The sequence below is a fragment of the Biomphalaria glabrata genome, chromosome 13, assembly GCF_947242115.1.
Source record: "Biomphalaria glabrata chromosome 13, xgBioGlab47.1, whole genome shotgun sequence".
NCBI classification, from domain to species: domain Eukaryota; kingdom Metazoa; phylum Mollusca; class Gastropoda; family Planorbidae; genus Biomphalaria; species Biomphalaria glabrata.
In genome coordinates this window covers 4,579,346-4,592,500 of record NC_074723.1, presented here as the reverse complement: position 1 = coordinate 4,592,500, position 13,155 = coordinate 4,579,346, and the positions used below count along the sequence as shown (strand labels likewise).

The 13,155-nt window shown below is 38.5% G+C and overlaps 1 protein-coding gene across 1 annotated transcript in view; it reads left to right on the top strand.

Annotated features, from left to right (window-relative positions):
- Positions 1–11,425, top strand: part of LOC106065153 (octopamine receptor Oamb-like) — a 171,550-nt gene extending 160,125 nt beyond the window's left edge. Inside the window, exon 5 of the mRNA XM_056009059.1 lies at positions 10,049–11,425. Coding sequence (XP_055865034.1) covers positions 10,049–11,047 — 999 coding nt within the window. The 3' untranslated portion in view covers positions 11,048–11,425. The remainder of the gene's footprint in view (positions 1–10,048) is intronic.
- Positions 11,426–13,155: the final 1,730 nt, after the last annotated feature.

Here is a 13,155-nt window from a genome sequence, read left to right as displayed (position 1 = left end):
TTACAGATCTCGTCAATTTTAATTGCTTGTAATCTTTCACTCACTTTGTAAGGCAAATATCTAGCACTTTTAAAATACACGTTTTGATCCATATTTTTACATCCCACTTTTTATAAAACTACTCTGTGTGTGTGGGATGCACAGTGCAACACATTTTTGGTGCCGTCTCTTTGAGCCTTTGATGAGCTGATTGATCGCGTTCGATTAGCTATAGTTTTCAACTGCTGACACGTGTCGTCTGATCCCAGATGAAAATTATCAATTTTTATTTTTAATAGCTTTTCATTTTCTACAGGTTGCAGGGGCGGACTGGCTATACGGGCATTTGGGCAAATGCCCGGTGGGCCGGTACCCAAATGGGCCGGTAGGGCCACCGAAATGGCCTGATCGAAGTCACTATAGCCCATATCAAGTTGTTAAAGGTTTTATAATATTCTCATTATGTTATTATTATTATTTTTATAAAAGGCCCTTTGAGCGTCGTGTTTAAAAAAAAAATCTTTCACAGACATTTCAGTGTAATACTATTTTAATCTGACACATTTTCCGAAAATAAAATGCAGAATGTAGACAGTGCTACTAGTAGGCTTCATCTTTTTAGGGCCTACATAAATGCTGATTAAAAAAGACGCTATATTGCTTATTAAGATATAGAGTTCACTGTATGCATGCATATCGATACATTATCCAACTTAACAATGATTTTTAAGGACCGATACAACTAGAAATGGATGCCCATCACATGATAGAGAATTTGTGGGCCGAATTTTATAGAAATGCCCTGGCCGATTTTGACACCCAGTCCGCCCCTGACAGGTTGTATTTATTATGACGAAAATAAAATAATATTTAGAATATTTTATGTCGGGGGAAAAATATTATTTGTACTATTTATTTGACGCGGCTTCAGAAATGAAGATTATGACGTCGTAACAACACCTCCTCCAGGACGTCAGGGGTTGACGTCTGCCTGGGTTAGGCCGAGACCAATCGTTATAAAAGACCTGAACACTGACCTGCCACGTCATAATCTGTGGGCAGTTTAGACCAATAGCTCGTTGCTACGTCTTACAGACCTATGAAGTGCGAACACACACACACACACTCCATAATTCAAGGTTCGAACCCGGGACCATCAAGATGAGTCAAGAGCGCTTCCCACGCGCCAATGACCCACATTATCCTATCAAATATTAAATATTTTGTTTGTCTGAAGTCGTACCAATTTATGTTTTAAAAGTTCTGAAGTCCTTTATATGTGTGCTAAACCATTGTTAAACAGACAAGATTAAAGTCATGTTTCGTTTTTTTTTTTTTTTAATCAAAGCACTTTCACAGCGAGGCTCTTTCACAGCGAGGCTATTTCACAACGAGGCTATTTCGCAACGAGGCTATTGTTGAACTGCGAGAAGAGGGACTTCAGAAAGATGACGGAGTGAGTTAAGGGAAGAGTGCGACACAGCGCGGCTCGGACAATCTTTCAATCTTGTTCCCTTTTGACAGGGCAGAGAGATAAGATGTTTCTCTTAAAGTCAGCGCTGCTCACCTCAAGTGCGTTGCTTTGTGCTTACGGTGCTCAATCAGCAGCAAGAAAACAATCGGCGCTCTGTCTGTTCAACATGTAGATATAGTTTTTATTCCCTTGTGTTTTTATCTTCTGTGTTGTCCGCCCCTTTTTTTTTTATGTTCGAGTCGCTTTATCATTTCAAATTCGGTTCATGCGTTTATGGAGTGACTCTTTCTCATCCCCCCTCTCTCGCTCTCTCCGTCTCTCTCTCTCTCTCTCTCTCTCTGTGTCTCTCGAGACACTCTGGCTTCTTATCTCATCATTGTTCCTCCATATGTTGACTGGCTTCTTTCGCTGTTGGAGTTCTGCCTAAATATGAAACACTTTGTGCTCACACAATTAGAGACACTTTGATGGACGAGGTTCTCCCGTGGCTTTTGAAGTGGAAACAATTTGTTTTCAATTCGTCTCTTTGTTTGTCCGTGTATTTGTCCATGTATTTGTCCATTTAGTTTCGTGTTTTCTTTTTCATAAAAATCTCCAAACTAACGTAATCTTTAGATTTCTATAAATAGAACCGTTGTTGAAATTGTTTGAACTGTTAACGATATAACCGTGTTATAGTTTTACAAAGTTTTTATCAACTCACTCTGTCTGTCTGGTTAAAAGTTTGTACACGTTATTTCTCCCACACCCAATCTCGGATCAAGCTGAAATTTCGCACAATTATTTATCTTACTGACAACACAAGAATCAATTAAAAAAAAAAAAAAAAACAAATTAGTTAATTAACTATTGGTATTATATTATTTTGTTTGTTATCTTGAACAAGGGAAAAAAATTGTAATTGACTGAAATGGTGGTACAAGCTGAATTAGTCCCCATTATATACACAAACCTAAAAAATAGGACGTGACTATAGAAACAATAGATAACTATGCCATCTTCCATGTTCATAAGCTCGCCACTGACATAGTGGTTACCGTGTTGGCTTGAGAAGCCTGAGAAGGCTTGAGCCTTGAGTTCGAATTCAAGTTGTTCCCCCTTTTTAAAACTTTAAAAATGCTTTTTTTTTTTTTAAAGTGTAGATCTATTACAAATCTAATTACAATGACTAATCCAAACTAATTGATACAAGTACGCTTAATATAAGCCTTGTTTTTTTTTTATATTATTCATCCTTCCATCCATCCCAGTGGTGCTACAGCCCATGGAGGGCTCTGGCCTGCTTCAACACATCCTTCCATTCAGATCTCTCCTGGGCCTTTCGTCTCCACGCTCTAACCCCAAGCTGTTGCAGATCTGCTTCCACATCATCAATCCATCGCATTAGGGGTCTGCCTTTGGGTCGCTTCCTTTTTTAGTTTTTGCCTGTATACGATTTTTCGCGCCTCTGTTATCTGACATTCTTTCTGTTCTTATTTATTTATTTTCTTGTTATTATTTAAATATTGATTCCAGACTAGATGTTGCTTTATTGTTTTTAAGTGATGAATAATTTCGGCGTTTCGAAAAGTTCTTAATAAGCGATAAAGTAATGCGACACAATAAAAGCACTAATATTTACACCCCGGTTATAACTGGCATTTTAAAATTTTAGTGTTAGTGTCCGTATTGTTCTTTTTTTTTTGTCCCCTTGGCTTTCTTTTCCCTCACCTTTTCAAGACCTCGGTTAATACTTTGGTAACTACATTAAGTTGAGAACTGTAGGTCTATGTCACACTGTCACAAGGTCGTTTCAGCAGGTTTGGCCTTGAATTTCGTTTACATTGAAACATTTAACTAGAATGACGTCATCAACTTCTAGATAATAGCGACTGGTTCTGGAAAGGTTAAAAATAGATCAGAAAATTCATGTCAATAAGCCCTGTGAATTTATAAACTCGTGAGGTCTATAACATCAGAATTAATCCATATTTTTACATTTTTCAATTATTTTTTTTAATACAGTTCTGACATCCTTGTATGACCTAACGACATAATTTACTTTGTCCAATGGGTTAGATGAAACCCGTTCGTTTTATCACAAGCTTTACAGGATTCATAAATGGAAAGCAATAGGGTCTCCGAGACAATATTTCATCCTGAAAAAGCCTTTAAAAATGTCCCTTCCAGTGAGTAATCTTTGATCTCAGATACCCTATTCAACCAAACAGTGAAACAGCTTTCACATGTTCCTTCTAGTGAGTTATCTTTGAGTTTCCATACCATAGCAAACCAAACAGTGAAACAGATTTCACATGTTCCTTCTAGTGAGTTATCTTTGAGTTCCATACCATAGCAAACCAAACAGTGAAACAGATTTCACATGTTCCTTCCATTGAGTTATCTTTGAGTCCCAATACCATAGCAAACCAAACAGTGAAACAGATTTCACAACATGTTCCTTATAGTGAGTTATCTTTGAGTTTCCATACCATAGCAAACCAAACAGTGAAACAGATTTCACATGTTCCTTCCATTGAGTTATCTTTGAGTTTCCATACCATAGCAAACCAAACAGTGAAACAGATTTCACATGTTCCTTCTAGTGAGCTATCTTTGAGTTCCATACCATAGCAAACCAAACAGTGAAACAGATTTCACATGTTCCTTCTAGTTAGTTATCTTTGAGTTTCCATACCATAGCAAACCAAACAGTGAAACAGATTTCACATGTTCCTTCTAGTGAGTTATCTTTGAGTTCCAATACCATAGCAAACCAAACAGTGAAACAGATTTCACATGTTCCTTCCAGTGAGTTATCTTTGAGTTCCAATACCATAGCAAACCAAACAGTGAAACAGATTTCACATGTTCCTTCCAGTGAGTTATCTTTGAGTTCCAATACCATAGCAAACCAAACAGTGAAACAGATTTCACATGTTCCTTCCAGTGAGTTATCTTTGAGGTCAGATACCATATTCAGCCAAACAGTGAAACAGATTTCACATGTTCCTTCCATTGAGTTATCTTTGAGTTCCAATACCATAGCAAACCAAACAGTGAAACAGATTTCACATGTTCCTTCTAGTGAGTTATCTTTGAGTTTCCATACCATAGCAAACCAAACAGTGAAACAGATTTCACATGTTCCTTCTAGTGAGTTATCTTTGAGTTCCAATACCATAGCAAACCAAACAGTGAAACAGATTTCACATGTTCCTTCTAGAGAGTTATCTTTGAGTTTCCATACCATAGCAAACCAAACAGTGAAACAGATTTCACATGTTCCTTCTAGTGAGTTATCTTTGAGTTTCCATACCATAGCAAACCAAACAGTGAAACAGATTTCACATGTTCCTTCCAGTGAGTTATCTTTGATCTCAGATACCATAGTCAACCAAACAGTGAAACAGATTTCACATGTTCCTTCCAGTGAGTTATCTTTGATCTCAGATACCATAGTCAACCAAACAGTGAAACAGATTTCACACGTTCCTCCCATTGAGTTATCTTTGAGTCCCAATACCATCGCAAACCAAACAGTGAAACAGATTTCACATGTTCCTTCTAGTGAGTTATCTTTGAGTTTCCATACCATAGCAAACCAAACAGTGAAACAGATTTCACATGTTCCTTCTAGTGAGTTATCTTTGAGTTCCAATACCATAGCAAACCAAACAGTGAAACAGATTTCACATGTTCCTTCTAGAGAGTTATCTTTGAGTTTCCATACCATAGCAAACCAAACAGTGAAACAGATTTCACATGTTCCTTCCAGTGAGTTATCTTTGAGTCCCAATACCATCGCAATCCAAACAGTGAAACAGCTTTCACAAAAAATGTCCCTTCCAGTGAGTTTTCTTTGAGTTTCCATACCATAGTCAACCAAACAATGAAACAGATTTTACATGTTCCTTCCAGTGAGTTATCTTTGATCTCAGATACCATAGTCAACCAAACAGTGAAACAGATTTCACACGTTCCTTCCAGTGAGTTATCTTTGATCTCAGATACCATTGTCAACCAAACAGTGAAACATCTTTCACAACATGTTCCTTCCAGTGAGTTATCTTTGAGTTTCCATACCATAGCAAACCAAACAGTGAAACAGATTTCACACGTTCCTTCCAGTGAGTTATCTTTGATCTCAGATACCATAGTCAACCAAACAGTGAAACAGATTTCACACGTTCCTTCCAGTGAGTTATCTTTGATCTCAGATACCATAGTCAACCAAACAGTGAAACAGATTTCACACGTTCCTTCCAGTGAGTTATCTTTGATCTCAGATACCATTGTCAACCAAACAGTGAAACATCTTTCACAACATGTTCCTTCCAGTGAGTTATCTTTGAGTTTCCATACCATAGCAAACCAAACAGTGAAACAGATTTCACACGTTCCTTCCAGTGAGTTATCTTTGATCTCAGATACCATAGTCAACCAAACAGTGAAACAGATTTCACACGTTCCTCCCATTGAGTTATCTTTGATCTCAGATACCATAGTCAACCAAACAGTGAAACAGATTTCACACGTTCCTCCCATTGAGTTATCTTTGAGTCCCAATACCATCGCAAACCAAACCCTCACCTGGAAGAGGGGACGGTTCTGAAAAAAAAAAATAGCGCCGAGATTTGGAAGCAGATGCCAAGTGGATGCACCAGACGTGGACACGAATAGATGCCTGGGAGGAAGATGGTCGGTGGCCGACCCCAGAAGGGACCACAACTTATGAATGAAGGTAATTGTACGATTTGGGTAGCCGCATATTGGGGAAATGTAAAAAAAAAAAAAAAAAAAAAAAAGTGGGGGGGGGGGGGAGTTGCCAAACAAGAACAAAAAGTTGAGAACCGCTGCGCTAATGCGATCTTGATCTTTGACCTTGCTGAGGAGATTCTCGTTGAAGACTGACACCTCATAGCTGATGTGTGAGATTTACATTTCAGTTGTCGTTGGATAACTGTGGTTGAGAGTTCAACAAAGAGTTACTTTTTTTTTTTTTTTGTGTGTACATCAGTGTTTCTCAAACTTTTACCTGTGGACCCCCCCCCCATCCATGAAAAAAAAGTATGTTCTCGCCCCCATTAGTTAGTTAGCAGAGCTACTGAAACTTTTTCAGTTCAGGGACTTCCTTCCTAAGCCATACGATGTTGGCGAACACCCGACACAGCCAGATTTGTCTGCCCCAATCGCATATTTCCAAAGCCGCTGGGATATTCATACTCTCCGTAAAAATGTGTGCTTTTTTTTTTTAATCTACGCTATTGCTATTTGCGATGAATCAGGGAACCCATTCCAAGCTCTAATAGCACTAGGGAAGAAATAGCGCTTGTACAAATTTGTCCTAGCATATGGAACGAGGAATGTGCCTTTATCTTTGTGTCTTTCTGAGTTTTTTTTTTTTTAGTTTTTGTTTTTGTATTTGAATATTAGGGTTTAATGCTTTATGTATAATTGATACTTTACTTTTAAGTCTTCTATCTTTCTAAATTTAGTGATTTTACTAAAGGTGTTACTCGAGTCAAATGCAAATATTCGGTTGTTATGAATCTCACTTTTTTTTTTTTTTTTTGCTTTAATTTTAGTTAGTATTGAACTTTTAAAGCTGAAGAAGTGTGTATTTTTGGGGGGTGGTCAATACTAAAGACATCCCGTAGCTGCTCGCAAGTTGAAATCATAAAAGGATTAACAAAAATCTGGCACAGACGACCTTTGATCACCCGAAAGTTGACTGGCTCAATGTCGAGATGGTCGCATCAGAAAGAGAACGCCTCTGGCTTGTATACCCACTGGCTACTGATGTCATTGAACCAGCACAGCTGTAGCCGGATGTATTGATGAAAATTAAGATAACTATTAAGATGCGAGGATCACAGGCATCCGAAGATCTCGAAAAGAAAAGTCAAATAGGATCTTGAGATCAATTACTGGACATTTCGAGTTGATCTTTAGACTTTGGTTTCAAAGCCAAACACTAATCATTCTGCCATTATAAAGAAGTCAATGTTACACGTTATTCTATATAGTAAGAACGCTATTTAATATGGATAAATATAGTTCAAAGGAGATTTTCATCTATGGCACAAAAAGCTATTTTTAAAATTCTATCTGTTTGGTGTTTCGGGTGTACAAAATAAAATTGTTGGCCACCTTTAGTTGTTCATCTCGTAGAACACTTGTTCACGTGACTGTGGTGACCTATTTTGGAGAGACACTCCCGTTCACCTATATCGCAGGTTAAGGTGGCTTTTGCTTTGGTGGTAGAGGAGCCAGCTATTTTTCGTATGTCACGCATTTTTTTCCATAGATGAGGCCCATGTTTGTTCGCTGTTTAAAGCGTTCATGGTCACCTTCTCTCTCTTCGTATTGCGGTCTAAGGCTATGTCTTCCTAATGGTCAGTATCAATGTTCACTGTTTGGAGGTCTCGTTTGATGACATCCACGTAACGGAGGTGAGGGCGACCAGTTTTTCTTGATCCAGGCGCGAGTTGCCCTTAGAGAATGGCTTTCGGGATGCGATTGTCCTCCATCCGGCGAACATGTCCGAGCCAGCGCTGTCGTCGTTGCGTGAAGACTGTAGAAATGCCTGAGAGACCCGTTCGAGCAAGGATCTCAGTATTGCACATTCTCTCTTGCCATGTGATTTACAAGATCATCCGGAGGCAGCTCAAGTGGAATGTGTTTAATTTTCTCTCTTGATTAGCAATAGTAGCCCACGACTCACTGCCGTACTCAGAACGCATGCCTTGTAGATCTCTATTTCCGTTGCTGTAGTGAGTTTCTGATTTTCCCAAACTGTTGGCCTGAGTCTAGCGAAGGTCGATGCAGCCTTCCCTATCCGTTTTTTTTAAATCTCCTCTTCTAGAGACGGTCATCTTGAATAGAGAATCCAAAAGAAAAGCATTGTTGATAAACTAGGTTTTACGTAATTTTCTAGTTTGCAATTTTTGCACTGCAGTGTCAAATTTTCTCATCTTTTTCCGTTTGTAGTCAATTTTTTTTTTATAGAGTTGGCAACGTTAACTCTTTCTCCCCGTAATTATTTTTCCACGTTTTGACTGATTTCTTCATTTTGCTCATTACTATTTCACTCCCCTGTTATGATTGGTCTTCAATAGCTTTGTTGTTTGTTATCAGAAAATGTTGTATTTGGTATAGAATTAAAGGGTAGTGCATGCTTTTTTTTATGTAACGCAAAGTCAAGTTTATAAAATTAAATATTAGTTAAATTTAATGATGGTATCGTCAATAAGGAGAGAAAGAGTTAAAGCTCAATTTGGCGTCCTTGACATTGTTTAGTTTAGCTTGAAAATACCCAATAAAATACAACATAATACCATCCATGGCATTGCCTCGTTTTCTCATTGTCTGTACAGTTGTTAATTAATTCCACTCATTGTTTAGACAGACACAGTCTGAGAGCTGTAGATACAGCATGAATACAATATTGCTCTAAGTCAATAAGGACCCACTTCAGAGACAATTTAACTCAGCAGAAGATGACTAGCCGTTGAAACTCGCGCGCACACAAGCCCACACACACACACGCAGTTGGGTCGAGTTATTTATGAATACAGTATCGATCCCAGTCTCGATCGATTCCCATTCAGTTTCTCATCCGATAATGTTGGAAAGTGTTTAAGGGAAGTCGAATACTTGAATAGATTAGTCCGCGAAGGGAGAAAGGGAAACAACTTCTTTATCCCGACGTGTTTGAAAATGACTAGAGATCTAAACTAATGAATGGGAAGTCGTGGCCATGGGTTTATTGGCTACCAAACATTTCAAAACAAGACCAAAGTTTTTCAGGGCTTACATTCTATTGCTTTATTCTATTGGACTTCGTGAGCGCTCTTTAGCATTGTAGTTTAGCAACAAAGGGCTCCCACCAATTACGTTTTCGTAGCCAAAGTAACAATACATGGGCTTTGCTGCCAAGGGCACTATGTATAGGTGGCAACTTATCACATGTTCAAATACACCATACGTAGACCATAGTCTCTCAAGCCATAGTTTTTCTTATATATATATATATTTGTTACGGGAAAGATATGGTATTCATCTGTTATAATAAAGTATTAGTTGACCTAGATTTATTATTATCGAGTTCTTTCTAATTAATCATAATAACATGTGACTTCAAGATTTACAAAATGATTTTTTTCTATAAATTATGTAAAATAGAAATTTGTTTTAGCAATGAATAATTGAAATTTTCATATGCACATAATTATAACTATGACTAATGTAGACTATTTTATGATCCAAATGAGATGTTGAATTATTCAAATCGTTCAGCTGTTCCGCTCTTTAAAAAGAAAATGAGTAATGTCGCTATTTATTGTTGTTTGATTCATTGTGTCTTTTGATTCGTGTCGATTGATTCATTGTGTCTTTTGATTCGTGTCGATTGATTCATTGTGTCTTTTGATTCGTGTCGATTGATTCATTGTGTCTTTTGATTCATTGTGGCTTTTGGTTCATTGTGTTTTTAGATTTAACGCGTCATTTGATTCATTGTGGCAATCGATTCATTGTGTCTTTAGATTCATTCTGTCGTTTGCCTTCTGTCGCCAGTTCACATTGTAACGCAAATATTTTGTTTCGTTTCAGCTGTACCTGTTTGTCCAGACTTTTAACATCCCACTGTCCTCACTGATAATGGTAGCCATTGGCTTTGACCGCTACTTCTGCATCTGCCACCCTTTCCTTCACGCCGTCACAGTGCCCAGGGCCAAGTGGTGCGTGGGCATCTTGACCGTCATAGCAGCTCTCATCGGCATCGTCCCCATGCTGTCCCACGGCGTCTACCACCCAGTGGTCAGGCAGGTCAACGTGACTCTAAGCTCGCCACCTGCCCAGGTCAGAGCCTCCACCACGCCGTTTTCGGACGGACTGTTCGTGCAGCCTCTGCCTGTGTACAACGTGGACCCGGGGGAGTCGATCAACTATAAGACGGGCAGCCTCGACGCGCTGGCCCCGACTCCCGTCACGCCCATGGACGAGGTCAAGCTGGACGTGGACGTTGGTCAGTGGGTGGTGCCCATGAACGTGACAGAGGTCGACTACTTCGGCATCTGCATTTACACATACTTTTTACTCAGTGAGCAGTTCGTGGACATGTACCTCAAGGTCTACGCCTCGCTGTTCCTGGTGGAGTTCATCGTCCTCGCTCTCCTCTACGCTCTGATCTACAGGTCCATTCTGGCCCGCCGTGCTTGGAAGAACAAGAGGAAGCGTACCAGCTGCTACACAAGCACCAACTGCCCCGAGACCGTCGCTGAGGAGACCCAGCTGACACACCTCAACGGCACGGCCACGGAGACGGTCCTTCTCAAGGCGCACACCGAGAAGATGTCCACGGCCATGATGGACCGCGCGCTGTACGCCAACATCAAGACGGCCGCCATGCTGTTCGTAGTGACAGTAGTGTTCGTGATATCCTTCCTTCCCTCCTGGCTCATGGGACTCAAACTCTTGCCCTTCAGCTACATAGCATTTTACATGTTTTACATCAACAATGTGGTTAACCCTATAATCTATGCCTTCATGAACAGGACTTTCAGGGATGATTTGGTGCAACTGCTGAGATCGTGTGTGCGGCGCTACTAAGAACGATAACAAGAAAAAAAAAGTAATTACTTCAAGGGACATCATCATGGTGCTGGGCGGTGTATGACAAAAACCTCCCAAATTTGTGAATTGTATGAATGCGTATTCGGTTTACTAGTTTATATAATCTATAATTAAACTTTATAAGCATATTAGGAATATTAATGCATATTAGGTCAACATGTTTATATAATTATGGATGCATTCGACTATTTTGTAGAGATTAACCCCCTCGTGTGTATCTTGCATATATTTGTGTCCTGTGTGTATATTGCAGGTGAAAAGTCAATTCCGGTCAATTATACAAAATATTATGTTCAGGCAAAGTAGGAAATCATTTCATCATGATATATTTTGCCTAGGCATTTAATAGAATGCCACTGTATCGAATAACTTCATATACATCAGGCAATGTAAATTATGTCTTTTTTTTTTTTTTTAAATTAAGTTATAAATAAAATGTACTCATATTAAAATGGGATGCGTGGTCGAGAGGCCAAGTACACTTGGCTTGGCAACCTATGAAGAGGGCTCGAGGTTCGACATCCGACTCGAACAGAGTTATGTTTACTGAGCGCCTAAAGGCAGCACGGAAAACCTTCTCCCAGATACCCCCTTGCCCAACTGGTCCACAAATGAGATTGAACCATAGCGCCCTGAGCATGCTATAAGCATAAAAGTAGAGCTATATAAAAGCTATAATTTTTTTTATTTAGATTACAATTACATTCTGTCTCGATACTAATTTTGGAACAATTCCTTAAAGCGATTAATTATATTTTAAAATAGTAATATACATTAGGGAAAAAAAATCATTTTGTTTCGCTTTTTCTCACTAGTTTACAAAAGGGAATTAAAAGATGCAGAAACTTTTTGGTAAACTTAGCCGGTAAAACTATTTACAGATACAGAAGTAATCCAGAGTACTCTAACTTGTATGCTGCTCATGGTTCGTAAATATTTTGTGTTAGTTTCTCTTAAACACAAATACAAATATACATGACCTATATAGTAATGTTCAAATCAGTTGCTTGTATTTATAATAGGAAATGGCAATTTAAAAGAACTGTCTATAAAGTACAACAAAAAAAATTAAAGTCAATGTTCTGTTTGTAAGCATTTCATATTATATTCCTCTCTACTCTTCTTCGAGCTTTACTTCTTGTAAAATACAATATCTTGAGGGTAGATATAAATTAAAGGGTAACAATTATCTAGGCATTCTATGGATTACCGGATGTCGCATTTTGCCGGCAGAAGCGGCCTTAGCAGTGCGCTCGTCATATCAGGGCTTGCGGGGGAAAAAAGATTCGTAAGATTTTCGTAGGGCGCAGGACCTTGGCGGTCGCCCCACTCGCCGCCCCCTAAGGCCGCATCTGTAATTTGCCGGAAACATAAACATTTCTTGTGATGTAATGGAATTATTTTGGAGATTTACACATTTGTATCGGAGGTCTATGTTTTGAAAAAAAAACATTTTTTTCCATTAATACTAAAACACACTATAACTAGTCAATCCTTGTATCAGTATGAAAATATGAACAGCATTGAGGTTTTTAAAAAAAATCATTTAGTTTCATGGATTTCAGTAGTTTGGTTCATGTCTGCTTAGTCATGTAAATAGGCCTACATCTTTTTAGCGATAGCCTACTTAACATAATTTACATAGAGTACATTGAATGTATTCATACGCTGTGATATATAAGTTGTGTATTTATTGTGCATCCATACGCGGTGTAATTTGGTCTTGTGTTTCGCTTGTGTACAGAATGGAAACCCTTCCTTGTGCCTCGACTGAAAATTATTTTCAATATTTATTAATTTTGTGCCAAACTTATGCGCTATACAGTTTTGATTTTATATGTAAACTATTTATATTATTTCTAAATGTATGTGTATGATGAAGCCTTCGCTTCAGTGCAGCCTATTAGGAAGCTATAGATAGATTTCGTAGTGGCAAATCATTTTACATCTAAACACTATTATTCATTTTAACAAGACTGTTATTATTACAATTCCTCTATTCAGCTCGCATACTCTTCGTGGAAACTGGAACCTGCATGGTCACGGGTCACGAAAACGACTATAAATGATTTTCCCAGAAATTT